Below are 26,104 nucleotides of genomic sequence, written 5' to 3'. Positions count from 1 at the left end.
AGGGCAAGGGAAAGGGGGACCCGGCCATTCTCACGGCGGGTGGGGGGGGGAGAGACAGCGCGCCCGCTCGCCTGCTCTCTCTCTTTCTCTCTCTCTTTCTCTCTCTCTCTCTCTTAGGCGCGCTGGCTGCCGGCGCCAGCAAGCGCAAGAGCAAGGGCTCTGAACCAAGTTTGGAGAGCCGCACTCAACGGCCAAACCAGTTTGCACACCCCTGGGTTAGACTGAGAGTGTATGACTGGCACAAGATCACGCAGCAACAATCCATGGCAGAGTAGGATTTGAACCTAGGCCTTCCAATCAATACTCAACACCAATGTATAAGGCAGGATGTATGCTGAATTTTGTGTTCTCTGGATGAGATAAAGTTTAGATTATCACAGACAGACCACTGGTAAAGTTTGGAGGCCTGGAACCACTTCAGGGGTTGGTAGGTGCTTATTGAAATGTTCTACCCTCTCAAAATGAAAGGTCAAGTTGATTTCTTGGCAGTCTATGGCAACTGGTTTCCACTTAACATGACTAGTTGTCCTCTCAAAGCATTGATTGAGCTTTGAAATAAGGAAACAACCCAGACAGTGGATTTGATTGTTTCAGAATGCCCTGCCACACTGGCGTCTCTGCAGCTTTTAATTCCATCAACCTTCATATTCTTCTGAACTGCCTAGCTAAGATGGGATTGGTGGCCCTGCTGTGTACTGGCTACTGCTTTTACATGTGCATCATTCATGAAGAAGGTGCGGGGAGACTGGTGCTGTGCCCCTTCCTGAATGGTTCTGCAAAGCCCCATTTTGTCAATGTCAAATAGCATAGTAAGCGTGAGATTGCTGTGATAGGTTATCTGGGTATTTGGGATGCAATGTCACCAATAGAACTTGCTTTACCTCTCCATCTAATTCTAGGTAAGTGATGTCAGCATTAAATTTGGGGTTGCCAACCTCCAGGTACTAGCTGGAGATCTCCTATTACAACTGATCTCCAGCCGACAGATCACTTCACCTGGAGAAAAATGGCTGCTTTGGCAATTGGACTCTATGGCATTGAAATCCCTCCCCAAACCCCACCCTCCTCAAGCTCTGCAGCAAAAACCTCCCACCGGTAGTGAAGAGGGACCTGGCAACCCTAATTAAATTGGAGGCAGTGAAGGGATGGAAGCGGGCAAACAAACTGGATGTTCTGTTGGTTGGATATAGTGTTGAACCATGATTTAAATTCACAGCCTGTTTTGAATGGGGATGCACTTTCACTGAAGGATAAGGGTTTGTGGTCTGATGATACTTTGGGATCCTGCTCTGCTGCTTGAAGATCAGGTTGGCAGAAGTAGCCAATACTGTGTTTCGCCAGATTAGACTGGTTTACCTTGCGTAGGTGTTCCTGGGAAAGGCGGTTCCGGCCACAGTTAAACTTTCCTTGGTAATATCTTCACTCAGCTACTTCAGCAAGCTGTATTTGGTGCTGAGGAGTGCTTGGAAACTTTATCACAAAGTGCAAAAATTTCAACAGGAAATCTTCTGGGGAGAGGATGTTTAACCAGTGTTATGTTTATTGCATTGGTTGCTGATTTGCTACTGGACTCAATGTAAGCCATTAGTATTTGGCTTTTAAAGCTCTAAATGGCATAGGGCCAGGATATGGGGGGCTATCTCCAACCCATATGAGTTAGCCTGTGACCTAAAATAAGCTGCTATTGTCATGCTCCATGTTAACTGAGCTGAGATTGGTAGGCATGTTTGAGATGCCTTTTTTGGCTGTTGTTTTTAGCCTCTAGAATTCCCTACCTGAGGAAACTCAACTTCCCCCTAGCTTCTGGTCTCCCAGACACTTATTAAAACTGTTTTACTCCAGAGGGCATGTGGTAGTTATTTAATTAACCTCCTGGTACAGGCTTGCTTTATTTTCCCCTGCTGATTTAGGGATTTTTAATCCTGACATTTTGGTTTTGGACACATGAACACGAAACTGCCTTATATTGAATCATAGCATTGGTCCATCAAGATCAGTATTGTCTACCCAGACTGCCTCTCCAGGGACCCAGGATAATGTCTTTCACATTACCTACTACTTGATCCTTTAAACCAGTGGTTCCCAACCTTTTTTTGACCAGGGACCACTAGGACTTTTTAGTTCGGTGCAGGGACCCCAAGGTTCAAAATAAAAATGCCGAGAATTTGAAAATAAACTTTAATCATAACTGTTAGTTAAACATTAAACTTATAAAAATATATATTCAAATATTATTCTAATAGAGAAATTTTAATTGAAAATATTAATTTATTATGGGTTTATAACTTTGCTTCGCGGACCTTAATTTAGTCTTGCGGACCCCTGGGGGTCCACGGACCCTTGGTTGGGAACCAGTGCTTTAAACTGAAGATGCCGGGGATTGATCCTGGGACCTTCTGCATGTCAACCAAAGGTGCTGTCACTAAGCCAGAGTTCTTCCTCTTTATTGCTGTTGTTGTTGTTCTAGTTCTTTATGTTGCTACCGGTTTTATATTCCTTTTATGCAGTTCAGTCCTTTTTACTGTAGTTTATCTGATTGTAAATCTTATTTTGTAAGTCCCTTTGAATTTTTGTTTTAGTAAAAAAAATTCTCTTATTTTTCCCATTTGAAATGCCTTTATTAGTCACCTGACAAGTTATAAAATGTCGAGCAAGCTTCTGAAAAAACATAAAAAGAGAAGGCGTTAAAAGGATGTTGCAGGGCATGATGACAAAGCCCTATATAGAAAGCTGTAGGAGATCCACAGACTTAATTAGGTTAAGGTTGCGCTTGGTGTAAAAACCTCCTGGGTGTTGCACCCAAGCTTGCCGGGATAGAAATGCATAGTTGTTTTCGTGTTGAAATATAATAGTAGTTTTTTTAGTTCTGTCCCAGTACTAACTGGAACATACAAATCTCTTGTGGGGCAGACACCAGAAGTAGAGAAAATCATAGTAAAAGAGCAGATTATATTAATCATATTAAAGAGCAGATTAATTTGGGGTCAGTAGATACCAAATTGGGAAGTGTTAGCAAGCGGTTGGAAGAAAAATCCCATCACTACTTGGAAGGAAGCACACCTTTTCCAGTTCTAGGATCCTCATTTTTTTTTTCCTTGAGGCTGAATTTGTGTTTAAACAAAGGGTTTTATTGTTTCTGTAGTATGAAGGAATCCGTGGTGTGTGTTTGCCTTCTGAGCACTCTGAATTACTGTACTGTCTCAGTTGTGACTGAGATGCTGGCACTAAGCAAGCTTGTGCTTTCAACCTGGAAGACGATTATAAAACTAATAAGTAAGATTCAGGTGGATGTAACCCTGTTCTTAAACTGCGTTGGGGATTTTTAGCATTGGAGGAAGCATGATACCACATACTTCTTCCCATAGCGTCAGTGTTGCTGCAAAACCAGTATAACATCTTAATGCCTCATTTTGTAATACTATTCATTTATTTAGAAAATACCACCTCTCCAGAGAGCTTCTCAAAACAGTTCACAAAGCGCTCAGGCTGGAAGTGTACTAAAAACAGCTAACAAAGAGAGAACAGTCCAGAGTAAAGACAAATGTCCTGGCACCTAAAGGACAATAAAATAGGCACCAGACAAGCCTCAAGGTCCCATCAGTGAAGAAGCCCTGTTTTTAGTTGCTACCTGCCTCACCTCATAAAGTGGAAGTGCAGAGTAAGGTTGGGAAAGGGGCTCTTAAGTGGTGGGATGGATCATTTTGGAGGAGACAGCCCTTTAATTACTAGCTGTCAGAAGCCATTTAGGGCCTTAAAGGTAAGATCCAGCACCTTGAATTGTGCCTTCACATCCAGAGGCAGCAATGCCAGTGCTGGGAGGCAGCAGCTGTGGAGGGTCTTGACCTCTATGCTAGAGTTGCCAACCTCCAGGTACTGACTGGAGATCTCCTGCTATTACAACTGATCTTCAGCCGAGGGAGGCAGCAGTATTAAAGCCCAGATCTCACTCCTAGGGTTGCTAACCTCCAGGTGATAGTCAGAGATCTCTTGCTATTACAACTGATCTCCAGGCAACTTCAGTTCACCTGGAGAAAATGGCCCCTTTGGCAATTGGACTGCATGGCATTGAAGTCCCTCCCCTCCCTAAACCCCGCCCTCCTCAGGCTGTGCCCCAAAAACTTCCTGCCGGTGGTGAAGAGGGACCTGGCAACCCTACTCTATGCCCTGTTTGTTTGGTCCTCCAGGACAACTTCTTGACTGCTATGTGAAATAGTATGCTGCTCTAGATGGACCTCTGTTCTGACCCAGCAGGCTGTTCTTATGTTCTTATATGCCCAGAAACAAACATGTGTAAACATGATCATATTGGAAAGTTTACTTGCGTGTTCACGGATTGACACATGGTCTACAGGCATGAGTGAAGTGTTAATTGTTGTAGTGAATTAGATACTGTTTACATATACTCTAAGAAAGGTACTGTAAAGCTGTAACAGGTTCATTCTGTGCTTGTTTACTTGGAAGTAACTTCTACTAAGTTCAGTGACACTTACTCCCAAGTTGTCAGCTCAATCCTGTGTGTATTTGCCAGAACATAGGCTGCTTCCATAAAGAGATTTTGCTCTTGTTTGACATCCAAAGCTGGAGTGGGTTTTTTGGGAGCATCTGCAAATGTTGTACTTCAAATCATCTTCTTTCTGGATTTTACACTGCTTTGCTGTGATCTTTCATAAATCTGGCTTGATAGGATCTTCTTGGAAAGAGTGCAGTGAACTTACTCTGCACACTGTGTGGACAGGAAGGTAGAATTTTTGAAGCCCCCACCCACATTGGGATCAGTTTATGAGAATAAAATGGATCTACAGCTAAGTGAAATACTTTTACAAATTGGGGACTGTCCCATGCAATAAAGTTTTATACACAAAGAATGACAGAAATATGGTGGTGATAATTATAAATTTATTTTTCAGCTTTTCCACTGATTTTGTAACAATAAAATTTTATTAATTTGTTTTTTTCAATTAGGAACTCAGAAGAACAGCAATGAGACTATGCAGGGTCTGTTAATAAGAAAGAAAGCAAACCAAAAACCTTGCTCTTGCGATTTCTTTACTTTAAAACAATTTCCCAAACGTTTTGAGTCACAGAGCACTTTTCAGAAGAGAAATTCTTTTTTAAAAAATAAATTTTTATTATTTTCTAGTTACCGTTTTTTTCGCTCCATAGGACGCACCGCTCCATAAGACGCACCTAGTTTTTAGAGGAGGAAAACAAGAAAAAATCTTGTTTTCCTCCTCTAAAAACTTGTCTTATGCAGCGAATGCCGGCTGGGCGCGTGTGCGTCGGGACGGCGCAAGCCGTCGTTCCCCGCCCTGACGGCCAGCTGGGAGGCGGGCGGGGCTGCACAGAGCCGGCTGGGCGTGTGCGTGTCGCGCTGGAACGACCCGAGCTGGCTCTGTGCGCCCCGCCCGCCTCCCAGCTGGCTGTCGGGGCGGGGAAAGCCGGCTCGCGCTGGAACGGCGCAAGCCGGCTCTGTGCGCCCCGTCCGCCTCCCAGCTGGGAGATGGGCGGGGCGCACAGAGCCGGCGGGGCGCACTGGAACGACGTGAGCTGGCTTTCCCCGCCCCGACGGCCAGCTGGGAGGCAGGCGGGGCTCACAGAGCCGGCGGGGCGCTCTGGAACGGGGCGCACAGAGCCAGCTCGCGTCATTCCAGCGCGCCTAGCCGGCTCTGTGCGCACATTCGCTCCATAAGACGCACAGACATTTCCCCTCACTTTTGAGGAGGAAAAAAGTGCGTCTTATAGAGCGAAAAATACGGTACATCATTTTCAATTCCATCATTCATTTAATATAATTGTATAACAAAAACAATATCTTTTCAACCAATGTAAATAATTCTAACTTATTGACTCCCCCCCTCCCCTCCTCTATCTGTTTAATATCTCTGTTCTTCCCTTTGTATTTAAATTCTAATTCATTATAATATTTCATTTATAAATTTAATTACATATCCAACCATCTTAAAACATCACTTTTAACAATAATATTATTTCTATTTTAATCAGTTGAATTAGATCAAAACATAGCCTTTAATATTTCCTAGGTTAAATTCATTTACACAGTATTTTGTCCAAGCCTCCCATTCTCCCACAAATTCCATATTCTCCTTTTGATTTACTAATGCAGTAAGTTTGGCCATTTCTGCTAGTTCTAACATTTTATTTATCCAGTCAGTCTTATCCGGTGTCTCAGACACTTTCCATTTTGCTGCATAAACCAACCTTGCGGCAGTAGTGGCATATATCAAAAAAGATCTCTGTCAGTATAGATTCCGGGATAATACTTAACAACATCATTTCCGGTGTTTTAGGGATATTTTGTTGTAATATCAGTCTTAATTCGTTGTAAATCATATCCCAAAAGTTCTTAGCTTTTTCACATAGCCACCAAACATGATGAAAGGAACCAATCTCATCTTGACATTTCCAACAGTTTGGTGACATTGTTGGATACATTTTAGCTAACTTTTTTGGTGTCAAATACCATCTATAGATCATCTTATAAATATTCTCTCTTAATGATTGTGAAAGTATATATTTCATATCTCTTGACCAAAGTCTTTCCCATCTATTCAAAGCAATATTGTAACCCAATGTCTGTGCCCAAGTTATCATCGTAGGTTTAATTTGATCTTGTTCTATATATATAGTTAACAATAACTTGTACATCTTTGAAATTAAATGATCATTGTTATCCAATAGCGTTTGTTGTAGAATTGATTTATCTTTTGTAAAACCTGTTTTCATATCCTGTATATATACAGATTTTATTTGATATATTGAAACCAAGTCAAATGTTCTTTTAAGTCTTCATGATCTTTTAGGACACATTTGTTGTCTTCCCATAATAGAAGGTCCTGATATGTTACAAATTGAGATGGTCTCACTGGTCATAGTGTTAGTATTTCTTGTGTAGAGATCCATAAAGGTGTTCTGGTTTCCAAAAAATGTTTATATCTTAACCAAATTTTTATTAATGAAGATTTTACAACATGATGTTAAGCACAGCTGACTTATGGTTTTCAAGGCAAGGGACATTCAGAGGTGTTTTGCCATTGCCTGCCTCTGCTAGTGACCCTGGAGTTACTTGGAGGTCTCCCATCCAATGACTAACCAGGACAATCCCAAACCATTCCTATGAGAAAGAAAAATGGGAGGAGGCTAAAGAGGCCAGGGTGGCTCCATAAACAGCTTTTTAAAGAGTTGAGAAATAAAAAAGACTCATTTATGAAGTGGAAGGAGGGCCTTATAACCCAAGAGGAATATAATCAAATAACTAGTGCTTGCAGGGAGAGTGTTAGGAAAGCTCAGTATGAACTTAGGCTAGCGAGAGATGCAAAACGCAACAAAAAAAGGTTCTTTTCCTATGTACAGAGTAGAAGTAAGAACAAGGACAAGATACGGTAAGCCCATTGCATGGACCTGAAAATGAAATTGTAACAGGAGATGAAGAGAGGGCAGAACTCCTCAATTCCTACTTTTCCTCAGTCTTTTCTCGTGAGGGAAGTGGTGCTCAACATGGCATAAACAGAACATGTGATGAGGGAAGGGATTTGCAGCCTAGAATTAGGGTAGTGCACAAACATCTGGTTTCTTTAAATGAAACAAAATCCTCTGGGCCAGATGCATTGCACCCAAGGGTACTCAAAGAACTTGCAGATGTAATTTCAGAACCTCTGTCCATTATTTTTGAAAAGTCTTGGCAAACAGGTGAGGTGCCAGAAGATTGGAAGTGGGCAAATGTTGTCCCCATCTTCAAGAAGGGGAAAAAGGAGGATCCGGGTAACTACCGACCCATCAGCTTGACTTCTATACCAGGAGAAGTGTTCGAACAAATAATCAAACAGTCAGTCCTTGAGCATTTAGAAAGGATGGATCTGATCACTAAGAGCTAGCACGGGTTTTTCAAGAATAAGTCATGTCAGACTAATCTTATCTCCTTTTTTGAGAAAGTTACTACATTGCTGGATCAGGGAATGCTGTAGACATAGTGTAGAGCTAGCGGCCTCTAGGGGAACCGCCCTCTTTTCTTCAGTGAGCTGGAAGGGTCTGGCCAAGGGAGCCTCCTTGGCCTCAGACCATTCTGAGGGACAGTCTGAGTCGCCCTCTCCCTCAGAAGACGCCAGGGTCACACAGCGGTCTATAGCCAGCAATAGGACCTTTGACTGGGCTCCTCCTCGGCCTCGGCTTCCCCGACTTCTTTTATGGGCCTGCCTCTCATCCCCGCCCCCTGGGCTCCACCCTGCAGCCCTTATAAGGGCGAATCAGCCCCCACCCGGGTGTCTTCTGGCGTGTCCCCTGCAAGGCGGCCACGCCCAGGGCGTGCCCATCCGCCTCCCAGCTGGTTGGTGGATCCCCAGCTGAGCATCGCCGCCACGTCCTCATGGCCCGCTGACGCGCTCCTTCTTTCACGACATTTCCCCCTGGGGTGGGGTCGTCCTGCTCCTCTCCACCGGCTGCGGGCGTCGCTGCAACTTGTGCAGGTTTGCTCCCCGGTTCCGCTGCGTCGCCTGGGGTCCCCGCGAGCCTGGGTGGTGCCGGGCAGCTGGGGCTGGGGGCTGTCTCGGTACACATAGTTTATCTAGATTTCAGTAAAGCTTTTGATAAGGTTCCACATAGTATTCTAGTTGACAAATTGGGAAAATGTGGTTTAGATCCTATTATTGTTAAGTGGATCTGCAACTGGTTGACAGATCATACCCAAAGAGTGCTAGTTAATGGTTCCTCATCCACTTGGACAGAAGTGACTAGTGGAGTTCCTCAGGGATCTGTGCTGGGCCCTGTGTTGTTCAACATCTTTATAAATTATTTGGATGAAGGAATAGAGGGGATGCTTATTAAATTTGCAGATGATACTAAATGGGGAGGGATAGCAAATACGGTAGAAGACAGAGCCAAGATGCAGGATGATCTTGACAGGCTGGAGAAGTGGGCTAGAACTAATAAAATGCACTTCAACAAAGACAAATGTAAAGTTCTGCATTTAGGTAGGAAAAATCAAATGCATAATTATAGGATGGGGGAGACTTGTCTGAGTAGTAGTGTGTGTGAAAAAGATCTTGGGGTCTTAGTAGACCAAACACTGAACATGAGTCAGCAGTGTGATGCGGTAGCTAAAAAGGCAAATGCAGTCTTGGGCTGCATCAACAGACGTATAGTGTCCAGATCACCCGAAGTGATGGTATCGCTTTACTCCGCTCTGGTTAGACCTCAACTAGAGTATTGTGTTCAGTTTTGGGCACCACAATTTAAAAAAGATGTAGACAAGCTGGAACGTGTCCAGAGGAGAGCATCAAAGATGGTGAGGGATCTGGAGACCAAGTCCTATGAGGAAAGGTTGAAGGAGCTGGGTATGTTTAGCCTGAAGAGGAGAAGACTGAGAGGGGATATGATAACCATGTTCAAGTACTTGAGGGGCTGTCATATAGAGGATGGTGCCAAGTTGTTTTCTGTTGCCCCAGAAGGTCGGACCAGAACCAGTGGGTTGAAACTAAATCAAAAGAGTTTCCATCTAGACATTAGGAAGAATTTTCTAACAGAGCAGTTCCTCAGTGGAACAGGCTTCCTCGGGAGGTGGTAAGCTCTCCTTCCCTGGAGGTTTTTAAGAAGAGGTTAGATGGCCACCTGTCAGCAATGCTGATTCTGTGACCTCAGGCAAGTGATGAGAGGGAGGGCATCTTGGCCATCTTTTGGTCACTGGGTGTGTGTGGAGGGGAGGTAGTTGTGAATTTCCTGCATTGTGCAGGGGGTTGGACTTGATGACCCTGATGGTCCCTTCCAACTGTGATTCTATGACAACCACCCTTGCTTTGCTTCTGAGATCTGATGAGATCAGGCTTGCCTGGGCTATCCAGGTCAAGGCCAGCACCACCTGAGCTAAGGAAACTGTTCATCTCCTTTGTATCCATGTTGAAGTTATTCTTAGTTCCTATTTTTCTCTCGGGATAAAGTTAAATGTTAAAATTTTCAATTAACGTTTTCCTTTTAAATTTCTGATGAAATTAGGCTATTTTCTAAAACAGTGCTTGGGTAACCCCCACACCCCCCGCTGCTTCAAAGAATGACTGTCATAATCTTCCGGGATGTTGTGAGTAATTTCCTTTTGTATTTTATGTTGAACACTTGGGAAAAAATCACATCCACTGCACAAACAATATGCACCATGGAAGAAAGAGTTTGTAGAAGTTTTAGCATAAGCCTCTGGGAAGGTAGAATAATTGTATTTTTGCACAGTGTACTGTTGACACACAACAATTACTGAAGAACTACTCAGAGTTGCACTATTACAAGGAGAAGAATACATTTTAAATGGGAATCTAAAGGAGATAGCAAGTTGGTGCTAAAGAATAAGAGAAGAAGCATCTGTTTAGTATTGCACCACAAAGGATAAGAAATGCCGTAGTTAAAGTCCAGAGATAAAGGGCATGACAGAAGGCTATTGAGGCAGACATTCATTGGGGGGGGGGTGTTCTCTTTGTTTATGAACAGGTGCTCTTACTACGAAAACTCCTGGGCACATATGCAAATGAGGAGTGACTGAAACAGAATGTGTCAATATACTCTGATTGTGACAAGGCGTCTGAAGTGCTCTGATGGGAAGATGGGTTGGGTGTATGAAACCCAGGCAGAGTGTGATTCATGCTAAATAAAGCTGTGTGTGGGAAGTGCACTTCGTAATATAAATAAAGCGAAAGGCAAGTTTAGACCTGGATTAAATGGAATTGTCTGAGGCTGCTCAAAAATTCTGAAGGGATTTCTACAAAAAGCAGTGTACTGTGCTGTGAGATCATTGGTGGTTATTCTTTTGGATTGATGGAGAACCAAGATGAGACAGTGACTTACCCACAGCTGCATTCTAAGTCTGTGGCTCAGTGGAAATTAATATTGGTCTGCAGCTCACCTTGGGACAGTAGAACAATGAAGACTTCTGCAAGTATGCACATTTCTGCAAAATAGGATTGGGTAGGAAGGGGCAATTGTTCTTTGAAATATGAAGGCTGGCTGGTGAATAGGGTAATCATTGTTTCTTGGTTTGGTTTAGATATTAATATTTACAGAAAAGATACAGCAAGCTTTCCAGTTTGCTGTTAAAAGTTATAACAGTTTAGTTTAAGTGCAGTTAGCAGAGTTCATGCACACTGCTGAAATGTGTATGGTGACCACTAAGCTTGATGTCATAGACGCAAATTTGTATAAAGGCAAGCAGGTATTTTATGTTAACCTCTGTAAGAGTGCAATTGCAAAAAAAACAGAAAAAGGATTTGCTTTCCTGTAAGAGACTAACGTAGAGGCAGTCGCTGATAACATTTGAATCCAGAATCACTTTTGAACTGGCATGCCTACGTGTTACCACCCAGTTGTGGCTGGAATTGGGAAAGAAGGAAGTTTACTGACATCAGCTCTTGGGTATAAGTATCTGTTTCAGTTTTTCTTGCTGTTCTGAACAGTTGAGGTCCTACTCCTGCAAGCTATAACTTCATCTTACTCTTTGTCTTTGCCTTGCCCAGCCTGGAGCTGTACAGAAGCTGAATCCAACAGATAATTGGGAAGGAAGCTGTTGTGTGCATTGCAGAGGGTTCACTTTGGAACCTTTCCCAGGCTGCTCTAGACATTATGATTTATGTCACTGCTTTGACTGGAAAAGAGTAGGCTGGAAGGCAAATGCTCTTCTAATAGATGGATGAAAGATTGCCATGTCTGAACTTGTTTGGTCCATACATTCAGAGAACCATGTTACCTGATAATTGTTGAAAGATTCCAAAAGCTATCCATCTTCTGATGGACAAAGACAAAGTATCTCTGTTGTTGTTGTTAGATCTGTCAAGAGCCTTTGATACTGTGATGGTGCTGAGGCACCTGGAAGGTGAGATGGGCTCTGGTAGGAGCAGTGTGGAGATGGTTCTGGTCTTTCCCATCAGACTGTTTACAAAAGGTTGCAGTGGGAGGTGCTGATGTGGGCAGTGCCACAAGGTTCAGTGTTGTCTCCCCTGTTGCTGAAAATCTGTGGAAGGCCCCTTAATGAGATTGTCCATAGTTTTGGACCACATTTTTTATCAATATGCTGATAATACCCAGCTCCATTACTCTGGGTTAGCCACCGGCTTCTGCCGCTGCCCTGACCAATTATCTAAATATGATGGTTGAGTGGCTGAGGGAGAATAATCTGAAGCTGAATCTAGATAAGATAGATGTGATGCTAGCAGGAAAGACTACTTCTTTATATGGGATTGTAAACACTACAATTAATGGTGTCCAGCTTTCACTGAAAAACTCTGTTGACTTGATCTCTCACAGAGTTATCCTATTGAAGAAACAGGTGTCCATGACAGTGAAAAAATTTTTTCCCCCAGGAAGCTGGTTCCCTGTTTGCAGACACCTGATTGAGCCATACTGATCCATGCTTCAGTAACCTTGAGGCTAGATTACTGTAACATTACTGTAACACTTGAAGACCATCTAGACACTGCAGGTAGTGCAAAATGTGATAGGTACTCAGCAGGACCATGTCGCTCCAATTCTCAGCTCTTTTCACTGGCTGCTAAGTAGTTTTGCTATCCAATCCAAGGTGTTGGTGCTCACCTTTAAAGTCCTTCATGACCTGGGGCTGACATACTTGAAGGACAACCTCTCCCTGCATATCCCCCATGCATCAGTTTTGTTTTTCCCAGAAGGAAGTACTGCGCCTCCTTTTTCTGAGGAACGTTTGGCAACAGTCTAATGTAGATCCTTTTCACTGGCTCTCATGCCTCTGGAGCAATCTTCCAGAAATAGTTGGGGAGCTTTTACCTTCCTGGCTTTCCAGATAGGCTGCAAAAAAGAAGTTTTCCCAGAGAGCCTTTGTGGCAGCCTGAACCTGGGCAAAGGGAGAATATTCTGCCTGAGGGGGCATAAAGTATTTTTAGAGTGATTTAATGCACTCATGTCTATTTTAATTTTTTCATAAATTGTTTGTTTGTATATTGTTACCCATCTTGAGTCCTGAGATGCTCAGGGGGAAAGGAGACATATAAATATTTTTATTAAAAACAACTGAATTCCTGTGTTGGAGAAGTAGATTTGAATGTTGTATCTCATGTGATTGAGTGGGTAGGTGCCAGCAGCAGAACACTGGGTGTTCACAATGCTGAATAGCTTAATCCTTACTGGGGAATATCACTTAATGGACAGTTCTTTCATGTTCCTCAGATTACTCAGGCTTCATACTACCGTAAGTAGAAATTATTTTTGGATCTGAACCGTTCAGGGGAGGGTCTGTGGCTCAGTGGTAGAACATCTGCTTGGCTTTCACAAGGTCCCAGGTTTGAACCCTAACATCTCCAGCTGAAAGGATTGGTGATAGGTGATATGAAGGACCTCTACTGGAAATCCTAGCTGCCAGTCTGAGTAGGCAGTACTGACCTTGACGGACTGGTGATCGATTCGGTATGAGGCAGCTTCATGTGTTCAGATTTGGGTCAACTTAAAAATGTATCAAGTCATGTTTAATTGGGTGTTTTGCTTCTAATTTTAAAATGTTATACCTCTAATGCTACATTAACTGGAACTATATTATCTCCTTAACTGAAATTCACGATGCTTCAAGCATATAGTTAAAATTTAAATTTCATTCGTAACTGAGTTACAGATTCTTATTTATTACACTTTTATCCTTTCCGTCCTACATGGTGCTCGGGGGGACATACATGGATTGTCTTGGAATTCTAGAAGAGTAACCATGTTAGATTGTTACATCAAAATAATCAAGAGATTCAGTACTGGGAGACAGAAGTAAAATCTCCCAGGCTTTTGTTCCCTCATTCACTATAGGTATTAATAGCTCAGCATGACCCACCCTTTGCAGTTGTTAATTAGTTCTGCTTATCTATCTTCACACTGTACCTTCCTTGCTTTTTTGTTTATCCTACTCTAGCTATCTTCTACTGTTAGGAGTGGTACTGACCCACACTGAATTGATTTGTATGATTGGCCTTTCTTTGTAACATCTCACAACCACCAATCTGTTGCTTGTCACTTGAAGTGGAAAAAGTGTTAAGGATGTACAGCTGATGAAGGGAGTTCTGACTCACAAAAGCTTATGTTGGAATAAATTTTATGAGCCTTGAAGGTACTACTGGTCTTCTGTTTTATCTTGTATTTCTGTTATTTAGAGTAAGTTAATTAGAATCATAATGACGAAACTAATTTCTCTCTTTCTTTTTTTGCTATCTCCCCTTTCCCTTCTAGAAATTAAGAAGCCACCAGTGGCCCCAAAACCAAAATTTGTGGTAGGACACAAACTAGTGCCACCTCCTGTTGCACCGAAGCCAGATGTTGTTCTTGCAGATATCTTACAACCCACAAAGAAAACAAAACCAGCAATAGCACCAAAGCCAAAGGTTCTCAAGTGCTCATCTTTTCCTGATGTTAAAATAGCACAACCATCCTTAACAAAAAATTCTGAGAGTTTAGAAGCAGACCAAGATGACTCTTCTGAATACTTAGTTAATTTGAATTACAAAAATGGAGCACCAAATGACAATACTGCTTATATTATATCAGTGTGTTCATGCAATTTTGAATGCATTCATAAATATGGGGAAAATACATGTAAAAATTCTACCATTTTTGAACAATTGGAAAACCTAGAGAATATTGATATAGGTGAAAAACCAGCATCATCTTTAAAACCTAAAACAATACTTGATAGCCATAATGAAAAAGTTATAAATAAAAACCGGGTAGTCTTAAAGGCTAATTTTACGGAAGAAAAACTGAAAGGTGTTCTAACACATAGTGTTCTCCCCAATAATGGACATTTGAGGCAGAAACCCTTGAATAAACTTGAAAATAATGGCATTAAAATAGAATTGACAGACCTTGTCCAGTCTGCATCTAGTTTGGAAGCAACTACAGTCAGTTCAAATACCCATACAAATATAAATGAGGTTACCCCTGAAATGTCAGAAACCCCTATGGAAAAGGTGAATACTGGTGATTCGTGTCCAGATACCTGCACAAAAGAAGGTGATGTGTCTCTTGCTTCCTTTGGGACAGATGTACTTCCATCAACTAAAGCTCTCCCAGTTCCAAAACCAAGAAAGATACGTGTTCCTTGTCTTGTTCGACAAGATGGTGTAGATCTCCCAGCTGAGGAAATAAAAGGACTAGATGCTTCCAAGTGTCATTCTGCTGGGCTTTCTGAGTGTGGATTCAGAAAAACAGCCAAAATTAATGTTCTTGTTCAAAGTGTTTCCTATAACAATAAAGAAATTTTGCCTGTATCTGATAAATCTGATATTACTACTTCCGCTGCTGAGAAAATGTATCCAGCAAAAGAGTCTTCTGATTCTAATGAACGGATCCCACAAAACATTTTGCCTCAGGTTCTAAGTGAAGCCTCTCAGCTGGAAGAAAATGTTAAACATTCTATAGATTGTAACACTGTATGTTCTGCCAAAAGTATAGTGGATGATACTGGTATATTGACTGCTAGCGATAACAAGACTAGCTTTATAAGGTGTAATAATCTTTCCATGAGTTTGCCTAAGCAATTAAAACTGTCATGCAATCAGCATTTGCCTGCCTTTAATAGCCTTGATTCTGCACAAAGGAAAGAAGATAAAGATGCACACTTAAAAGGTGAGAGTTTACTAAAAATCATTCCTAAAAAACCTCAAAGGCACAGCCTTCCTGCAGCTGGGCTGTTGAAAAAGGCTGCCTCAGATGAATTTGTAGAGAAAAGGACTTACCTTCTTAATGAGGAAACACTGTCAGAGACTCTTCTGGAGAGACAGCGAGTAAGACATTTATCTGCCAAAGAACAAAGTACATCACTATCCTGTGATGTTCCAAAATCATCTTTAGAGAAGCCTGTCTGGAAATTACCTCATCCTATCCTTCCATTTTCAGGCAATCCAGAAGCCTTAAAAAACACTAAGAGTTCAAGAAGCAATGAGCTTCCAGTTGTTGTGACAAAACCACGAGCCAAATCATTGTCCTCTGTTGATATGGACAGAATAAACAAGCCACAAAGAGAAACTCAAAAGAAAAATGCATTAAAGAAATTCCTAAACATGAAATTATCTGTTTGTATAATAAAAAGTGACTTTCAGAGGTTTTTGGCCAAAGGCAGCCAATCTGCAGATGATACTGCTGTTACTTTTTCTAACAAGGAAAGGCATGGCAAAAACTGGAATGTAACTTGTACAACCAGTGGAAGAAAAAATAAAACCTCAAAGGCACATTCTATAGAAAAATGTAGCACATCCTCACAAAAGGGAAAGCAAAGATCAAGGAGTCGGAATGAAATGACAGCTAGTCAGAAACCACAGTATTTAAACGAACAACCATCCACATTGCAAGGGCACTTGAATTCTCTTTCACATGACCTCACACCAGAATATGAAAATGTGAGCCATTATGAGGAAATTCCAGACTATGAAAACTTGCCTTTTGTATTCACTGATAAAAATGCAAGTTTTGAGTGGCAGAATTCCAGCAGTATGGAAGACCATGACGCTACTGAAGACCATGATGCTAACATATATGAGGTGGAAGAACTATATGAAGCCACGAGGAGCAATTCAAAGCTTAGCAGGTAATATATTGGGGTTGGGAACAGAAAGGACATGTAGAATTTTGAATAAACACTGTGGAACATGTCATGTTTTAGGGAATATTTGGATGATGTAATAGTAGAATCTTTCTTTGCACCTGTTAAAGCAAGACCATATAGTATGGTCTTGCTTTAATATCATTATACATTCTGTATAGTATGTTGACACATCTAGTTCTGACTAGAAAAAGTAACGGGTAGAACTAAGACTTGCTGCTAGATTAATGTAATTTCATATCAGGGCTAGCTCTTCCCCACCAATGCTCAGCAGGTTGGCCATGGTGGGGGGAATAGGAGGTACTTTGCAGTGTCCTGACGCTCTGACATCACTCCTCACGCATCCAGCCCCAGGACAACTTTTGTTGTTGCCTTCTCCCCCGCCCCATCTCTGTCAGTACTTTTTCTGCTACTCCAGCTGGAATTTTTGTAGGCATATGGAGGAGAAAATCCAGTGAAAGAGGTGCTTTTGATGTGTACCTTTTTCAGCAGAAAGGTTTTCAAACTATCCCATGTCCTTTTAACTTTATTTGGACCAAGTCCAACGCAGGGATGGACAAGCTTTGTTTTTTAAATGTCTGTGGAATTGTTTATTCTTGGACATTTCCCAAGAGAGAAAAAGGATGTTGTTTTAACTCCAGTCCTTCTGAGCTTTCCTTCTTTTTGTTTACTTTTGCTGTGCAGCATTGGTGCTAGCTGATCATCTGTCCTTTTAGCGTCTTCCAGCTTAAGCCAGTTTTTCCTTTTCAGAATTTGGTTAACCTATACCTACACTTTTCAGGACAGAAGAGGAAGGAATAAGGCATGAATATGAAGAGCCATCATCTAAGTATTTTCACAAAGTATAGAAAAATACAGCCTATTCCCATAAAACCTTCTCATTAAGATCTGCAACAAAGGCCCTTCTTTTTGGTGCCTGTTTCAGAAATAGTGACTGAAGACTAGGGAGAAGGCCTTTCTGTGGAACCCTCAATTGTGGAATGTCTTCCCTGCAGTGGATCATCTAGCACAAAACTTATTAAATGTTAGGTGCCAGATTGGTGAGTGGGTATGGCTTATTTTTAGGGGGGTTATCTGGCGAAGACCCTCATGTCATCCTGTTTGAATTTAGATCCTGTTTTCTCCTTGAATTATTTCAACGTATGCAGTTTTTTTTCCCTAAAATGTTCTAACTGATACTTATATTGTTTGTTCAGTTGCATTTTAAAATATTAGCAATGTATATTTTGTGTGAGCTGCTTCAAGCATTTTTAATGGAGCGAGTAATGAACTAAAATGTCTGAAGTGATCTTTCAGTATATGTGTGGATAATTCATAAGACTCAGTGAAAACTATCCTCAGCTCTCGTTAATAATTTACAGTACAATTTTGAACAAGAGATGTGTCCTTCTAAGCCGTTGACTTCAATGGAAGTGTGTGTGTATGTGTGCCATCAAGTCACAGCTGACTTACGGCAACTCTGTACGGTTTTCAAGGAAATATGTTTAGAGTTGGTGATGGACCATTCTCTACAAATTATTAGCATTTTTGATCAATTATCTTCTTGCATATTAAGGGAAATAGTGTTCTCAGGGACACTTACAGTTATGTGGTAGTAGTATACAAACCTATTTAATCTAATCCATCAATTAAATGCCAAATGATTAATTTAACTGTGCAATCCTAACGTAGAGGGGAGGGATCGGAGCCTCTGGTGCTGGTATTAGTGCCACTTGTGCTAAGTGCCGGTGGTGGGGCACTTATGCTGCGGCAGTGCAATCTACAGGCACTGGCAGCATTTTTCTGGCTCAAGGCCTTGTGCTGGCATCAAGAGGGCATTCCTGGGGGATAGAGCTGACTTTAATCAGTTCCCTAACTCCTTTCAGCCTGGGAAGGCCCCTTTTGGCGGGCACCTGTGAAACTATGGAGGAGTTTCATGGGGCTTGGGGAGATCTTATTTTAGTTTCTGCACCACTGCAAGCTGCTCAGGAGACGGTGCAGCTATGCCATCCCCGAGCCCATTGTAAGAACCCCCCCCCCGCGGTTAGGATTTGGCTGTAAATATTTATTTAGTTTGCACCTCTAGTTTTATATTTTATTATCTTAGAGAATGAAAATGATGCCATTCTTTCTTCCTATGCCCCTTCTCAATTCTCATTCTGTCCAGTTCATGGTCGTGTTCCATGCAGTAAGGAACTGAGTTGCTCCTATGTAATGACAGCTGCTATAAAAGTGCTTTGTATAATGCACTTTCAGTCCAAAATCAAAGCACTTTAGTAATTGTTTGCAAGTGGTTTGGCTGTTTAACACAGTGAAATCCAGTTGCTGTATGCACTGAAAGTGGATTGAAAGTGCATTATTCAGCATGTGTAGAGAAAGCCCAGACAAAAAGTATAATATGGGAATGGTAACATCAAAATAGTACTGGAAGAAGGACTGGAGCTTTTTTTGTTTTCCAACACAAATCTTCCTGTAACAGCAGTGCAATGGTATATGAGTAGGCTTACCAGGTGCCCGCTAATGGCGAACAAACTCCTGGTAATTCTTTCTGATGCCCGCAAACCCTCATCAGGTCGTGGGCAGAAGCAAAACAGGGGTGATGAACTTTGTCACTGTGTAATGATGTCACTTCTGGTGTGACCCAGAAGCTCCGTCATTGCACGCTGACAAAAATGGACACCCCCCCACACACACACAGTAAGTACCTGCCTCTCCCCATCACCTACCAGTTGCCATGCTATGCCATGCCTGGCAACCCTATTTATGAGGATCAGAAAGCCATATAAAATAAGAATGAATGAAAGGTTTATTCATATGACTAGATAACAGCCTTTTTCTTGTATGTTATTCTCAGCACTTGCTACCTCAGGAAATACAAATTAGTTTGAAATGTCTCTTCCTTCTCTCCTATCATGAGATTACAAATACACTTAGGAGGACTAATTTTTATTAATAGTTTGTATAATCAACTTTTAGAAAAGGGTATAAAACTTGGGGGAGAAGGGGATGGTAAGAACTGAACTGTAAGAATACAGTTTTATTCTTGTTTAATAAACACAGAAGGGATTAGTGAACCATAGCTAAGACTAACTAGTGCAATTAAGAAGCTTTCTAGACCAGCAAGTCATCCTATGGTAAAGACTGTTTCTAGACTCTTCAGTTTTAATGGTTCCCTGCTTTTGTTTGTTAAAAATATCCAGCTTATGAAAATAAGTTCTTGGGGAGAGTGGATCTAGCCAGACTTCTTGCTGACATTGTGTGTTTATTTTTACTCATGTCATTTATACCCCGCCTGTCTCCCCATTGGAGAACCAAACAGGCTTTCATAATTCTCCTCCATTTTGTCCTCACAACAACCCTGTGAGATACTCCAGGCTGAGAAGTATGCTACTGGCCCAAGGTCACCCGGCAAGCTTCCATGACAGAGTGGGGATTCAATCCTGGGTCTTCCAGATACTAGTATGCCACTAACCACTACACCATGCTGGCTCTCAGTTCATGTAATATTTCGCCTGTAGTAATTAACCAAACTATCCAGAAATAGTTTTGCCCCATGAATGGTGATGTGTCTAGGGACTTTCAGGAAAATCAAAATACTGTACATTTCAGTCAAGGTTCAGGTGTTGTACTTCTTTAGAATGCAGTTCAGTAGATTGGGAAGGGTGTTGAATTGAGGATATATTAAGTGAAATGCGGCGTGCTGGGGAAGGTATGCATCAAGACAGAGCACATTATCAGAAGCGCATAGAAAATCCCAAAGCGATTACAAACCACCTGAAGCAGGCAAAATCGCAGTTCCTTTCAGACCTATTTCCCTTATTACTATTACCATTCCCTTTGCTGGGACTAGTATGGTAACATGCGAATGGGTTTGAGATGACTGCACCTGAATGTACAAAGTTCTTCTGAAGGTTACAAGACGGTTCAAATGTTTAGGAAGGTGGCTGGACCATTACAATAAGCCCATGGTGGTTGTAAATCAAACTTGCATGACATGTTGGTCTTTTGGCATTCTGATTGGGAGGTGCTGTCATAGTATTTGTTTATACAGTGATGGCTAAAGAGCTAATACCTAGCTGTGAATCGGGTTTAAATAGACTGCACAGTGCACCTAATTGATCATTTATTTAAAATTATTTTATACTATCTCTGCACAGGCATGTTCCCACAGCAGTTTGCGTCATGTGCAGGTCAATTATAAAATCAACCTGTAATCAATGAACAATAAAATCAGTGAACAACCGGGAAGCAGCCATATACTTATCAATCAAAAAGTCTGCTGAAACTTTTAAAAAGCCATCCATGGGTGGTGGAAGGCATAGGGGGAGGTGATGGGCACTCCACATCTGGGAGTGACCTCTGAGCAAGTTTTGTCCTTCATGGCCACTCACCTCACCTCTGGAGATAAGGGATCCTGGCTGAAGATTGGGGGCTCAATCCATGGCACGTAGCACCTTTTAACAGCTATGGATGGTTCTCCAGCTACAGCTATTCCTCAAAGCATGATCTATTCCCACTGATCCATGCTCTGGTCACATCCAAGTTAGATTACTGTAACACTCTCTTATGTGGGGCTGCCTTTGAAAATGGTTTGGAAACTTGAGTTGGTCCAAAATGCAGCATTTTGTATCTTGCTCTGCTGAATTAATTCCCTGGTGGAAAAGAGCCAGACTGTGTCAGGTATTGCTTCTTGATCAATAATTGCTTTTTCCTGTTGAGGGTGCAGCCCTAATGAGATTTCTGCCCTAAAAGGCTGCACTGCAAAGCTTGAAAGCTGCACTCAAAGAAACTGATGCTGCTGTGGGATGCATCACACACAGTACATGATGATACAATTTAGTATTAGGTGTGCCATCAAGCCTCTGTAAATTAGTATACTTAAACATAGGGGGTTGCCTTCATGTTAGGGGTTCTCTTTGATTTCCTTCTGTGAATCACAGAAAATGGCCATTGTTACAAGTACCTGTGTACCACTGACAGATTAAGGAAGAAATTGGGGCCTGCACCAAGGTCAGGATCTTCAACCCAAGAGAACGCACTACCAACTGGATAAGGGTGGTCCATCTGCTCCCATCTGCTGAGAGAGCCAGTGTGGTGTAGTGATTAAAGTGTCGGACTAGGATCTGGGAAACCCAGGTTTGAATCCCCACTCTGCCAGTGTGGGAAACTTGCTGGGTGACCTTGTGCTAGTCACACACTTTCAGACGCAACCCTGGCAAATAATCGGATGAGAGACCTCCAAGGTATACCAGGATCCTGATGTGGAGACAGGCAATGGCAAACGACCTCCAAACGTATCTTGCCTTGAAAATCCTGTGGGGTCGCCATAAGTCAGTTGTGATGGCAAAACACACACATCTGCACCTACCAGGAATAGAGGTCTCTACAAGGCCTCAGAAGTCTGAGTAAATTTTCTGTTTCCTGTGGGGGTGATACAGGGAGGGCAGTAGAATGCAGCTGTTACTCTAATTTACGGTAATCCCTTTTGGTGCAGTTGTCATAAATAAAGATGAGAGAGTCATGCTTTACTTCCTCTCCTGGCTGTTTTCCCATAGGTAATGGATTATCATCACATAGGCCTCTCGGATAGTCTCCTGGGTTAATTTCCTACTGGAGGGAATGGTGCAGCTCTTCAGTACTTTTTTTCCAGCCTTACTTGTGCTGAAGGGGCTTAAGTGAATGTGAAAGAGTTACACTCTACTTCCTTGTCCATAAGGAAGGGTGTGTGTGTATGAACAACAGACAGCTGTGCATTTAGAGTCCCCCTCCCTAGCCTGGATCCAGCCTTGGAAGAAATATTTTGATTTTGCAAGAGAGAGAAAACAGAACCACCAGTGCAAAATAAGTATTAATAGTTCAGATCTTCAAAACAAAAACTGAATAGGTCATGTTTGGGGAATAGATAAATCTAGTTATATGCTTGTTTGTTTTTATGTATTTGCTTTATAGCCTGCCTGCCTGCCTTGCTGAGACTCGAGGCGGGTTACAGAATAAAAGCAAGGTACAATGCAATAGTGTTTTTCATTTTCGTTACCTGCCGTAAGATGAAGGGTGAGCTAATATTAAAGCAGGACACAGAACAATGCTGCTGCTGTTTTGGTTGCTGAGCTGATGTATTAACAAAGACGTTCAAATTCCTAAGCATAGCAAACCAGAAATGTCACTTTGTGTCCGAGAGGCAGCTGGCTCACATGATCTGACAGGGTATTCTTACTCAAAGAATTAATGTGGTGACTTATTGGTGACTTGTTTCACATGACTGTTAATGCAGAAGTTTCTCTTTCAAAAAAAAGCTTAGTGTAGCAATCACTGATATAAAAAGGGAGTGCTGAGTTTTAAATGCAAACTGGATTTCCGTAGCATATCTCTTAATATTTTTTATTACATTTCTGAGACAGCTTGTGCATAACTGGGATATATTGACATGAAGAAAGGGTTTCTCATAAACATTGGCCTACAGGCAAACATTTAGCTGCAGATTTTATATGGAGTTGTTAAACAATCCACATAGAGAAGGTTACGACGGTAGGACAGGTTCTATTGCAGGGCTGCCTTCAGTCTTTGGGGTGCCCTGTGCAAGATGCCCTCCAGTGCTTCCCACAGTGTGCTCTTGCACATGGAGGAGGAAACAGAGCATGTATTTCCCACTTCCCAGCATTGAAGGGGCTTCAAGGAGCATGAGGGCGGTGCTCTACTCTTTCCTGCAGCCACCTTTTTATTTTGGCCGTCAAGTCACAGCTGACTTATGGTGACCCCATAGGGTTTTCAAGGCAAGTAACATTCAGAGGTGGTTGCCATGGCTTGCCTCTGGTATTCCTAGGAGGCCTCCCATCCAAATATGGGGGTTGAGGACAACAAAATACAGAGCTACATTCTGCTATTTCCAGGTACAACTTCCAGCAGAAAATGGGAGATTGCGCCGGAGGCTCCTGAGGTCTTCTGGAGCAGTCTTCCATTTATAGTAGGAGTGGACGGGCCGAGCATCTTTGGTTAAATTTGGATGCTTTGTCGGTTATGGAGTTTGACAGATGGCTGGCAATACTAAGCTTTGATGTCAGCCCTGTTCAATTGACAGAAGCTTCTAGGTACCCAGTTATATGTTCCTTGAGACCTAAGCAATATGCCCTGGCAAAATTGATTCTTAACCTTTGATCCACTACTGCCCACCAAGCATGCAATATTATAATTAAACATTCTCGAAGTCACAAGTAAAAAGACAAAAACAACACGCCAGACAAGGCATGTTATATGCATCCAGTGTACAGATGTCAGGCATAGCCAATAGGGACAAGGGTCCCATTGAATCTATCAGCCAACTTGTTTGAATCTGTTTGCGGTGTGCCCTGTTTTTTAGGGCCAGGGGAGGGATGTAGCATCAGAAAATGCCTCTCAGCTTTGCCAACTCCTTGGCAAAGATCTTTTTTAGTTTCCTTCTGTTATGAGCCTTCTTGCAAGAGGGTGCAGCCAGGTCTCTTGCTGCAGTTACAAGTTTATTTCTGAGACTTGGCCTTTTCCAAGCCAGATAATTGTCAGCATTGTCGTGGTAAGTTTTATACTGGTTCAGAAGTACATAAGCTTTGATAGATGCTTTGCCTCTAAGGTCTGCAGCCAGGGTGTTGCTTTCATTTATAACAATCACTCTATAAACCTGATATTGTGGGAGATGCATGATGGATTATTAGATTGAAAAAGGGCCCGGAGCTACCCTTTGTGTTTTCATGGCTCAGACTAGCTTTAGACTGAACAGGACTAGCAAAGGAGTTTTTGCTGATACTATCAGTGTAGCCTAGCTAATTTTCATTATTCTGTTCTGTATCCTACATAAATCTATACTGGCAATGAGTTAAAGCCCATTTAATGTGCAAATACATTACTTCGTACAATACTTTGTTTTCTTTCTCCAAAATATTTGGTAAATTTGTTCCTAAGCCTTGTATGTGTTTTATAACATTGACTATAGGATGGTGTCTGGACAAAGCCTGTTCACAAGGTCAGCGTGCCTGCTCAGTATTTATGGCAAGATAGGAGTGTCTAATAAAAACTCGATACCATATTATGCCCCAGAAGTAAAGTCTTTTTTATCAATTATAACAGCTGTTAGAGATTCTTGTGTTTGTAGGCTTTGGCTGATTCTATGGCTGACTTCTGTGTGTATATATAATATGAAATAGGTAAAGGGTTGTATCCAGTGATTTTCCACTGGCAGAATACTTATGTCAGTGGAGGCGGTGAACCCAGGAGTTCAAGGGAGGCAGTGGGCTGCAAGGGAAAGAGCGAGGTTCCATTCCTCAAGCAAAGCTCCATTTCTGTTGCAGCCCATCTACACATCTGTATGTTAACTGCTTTGTGTTTTGAGGCATTTATCTTGATTCTTGTATAGTACCAAGGTGCTTTTTGGTGTCCTCTTAAAACTGAGCATCTGGAATCAAGACATTGCTGTGTCTCAGAAAACAACAGTGTTAATGAAAACATCTGAGTTTTGAATGTTCATGGTGACTGATTTTGGCTCTTTATAGTAAGACAATTGACTGCTATTGGTAATAGTTACGACTATTACCAGTTGTTACTATTGATAATAGTTGGCTAGGGCTGGTTAGCTCTGCCTTGGAAAATTCCAGGAGATTTGGGGACAATGCCTGGGGAGGACAGAGTTTGGAGAGGGAGCTGGGGATGTGTGACTACATAGTCTGCTCTCCAAAGCTGCCATTTCCTCCAAGGACACTGATTTCTGTAGTGTAGAGATAAGTGGTAATTCCAAGAGAACTCCAGGCCTCACCTTGAGGTTGGAGAGCCTAGATACAGTCTTCATTTTGGGTTTTTTTTCCTGGAAATTTTTGTCCCTTTCTCTCTCGGAATTATGTTACAGAGCTCAGAATAAACTCAACCGTTTCTATAATGAGCAGTGTTGCATTTCTCCTTCCAAATCAAATCAAAGCGAACATATGTTTTCTAGGCCATCAGCAGAGGATCCTGGTGATTCTGGTTTGGTGCTTGGAGACCTACACTCCGATGAAGAGGTGATATCAAGAGATGCCAACAGTTCAGATGAAGATGATGATAGCAATTCAGACTCTAGTAAAGGGGAACTTGATACCCAAGAAAATAATCAGGTAGGACTATAGTGTTCATTTGCTGAATTTTGAAAAGCTTAATTTCCCCCCTGAAGATGAGTCTGCTTGATTATGAATACAGTGCACATCTTGCTTAAATACTCTTTTTTTTTTTAAGTTCAATATTATTGTAGATCTGTGAGCCAATGTGTGATGGCAGGAGATCAGTAATCAGAGATGGCTAGCCTTTTGATTCAACCCGTTGGATATAGTCTTTTCCCCCTTAGCCATATGTAGAGTGTAGCCCTGGTCCTTATGAAGGGATTAGTGGTAATTCTTGGATCCAGTTCAGTATTTGCACAGGCACAAGAAGTTCCACCCATGGAGTATGACTGTCTCAGCTCCCCTCTCTCACACCAGCCCAGAACTATACCCCCAGTGTTCTGCTGCAGAAGGAAAGGGGACACCCCTCCCAAAGCAGGATTTT

The 26,104-nt window shown here is 42.0% G+C and overlaps 1 protein-coding gene across 1 annotated transcript in view; it reads left to right on the top strand.

Annotated features, from left to right (window-relative positions):
* The first annotated feature begins 13,980 nt into the window (after positions 1-13,980).
* Positions 13,981-26,104, top strand: part of FGD6 (FYVE, RhoGEF and PH domain containing 6) — a 44,056-nt gene continuing 31,932 nt past the window's right edge. The window contains exons 1-3 of the mRNA XM_056847277.1: positions 13,981-14,101; positions 14,221-16,573; positions 25,521-25,677. Of these exons, the coding sequence (XP_056703255.1) occupies positions 14,089-14,101; positions 14,221-16,573; positions 25,521-25,677 (2,523 nt within the window). The 5' untranslated portion in view covers positions 13,981-14,088. The remainder of the gene's footprint in view (positions 14,102-14,220; positions 16,574-25,520; positions 25,678-26,104) is intronic.

Source organism: Euleptes europaea, chromosome 3 (assembly GCF_029931775.1).
Source record: "Euleptes europaea isolate rEulEur1 chromosome 3, rEulEur1.hap1, whole genome shotgun sequence".
Lineage (NCBI taxonomy): Eukaryota > Metazoa > Chordata > Lepidosauria > Squamata > Sphaerodactylidae > Euleptes > Euleptes europaea.
The sequence above is the reverse complement of the archived record's forward strand: the minus strand, read 5'-3'. Positions and strand labels throughout refer to the sequence as shown.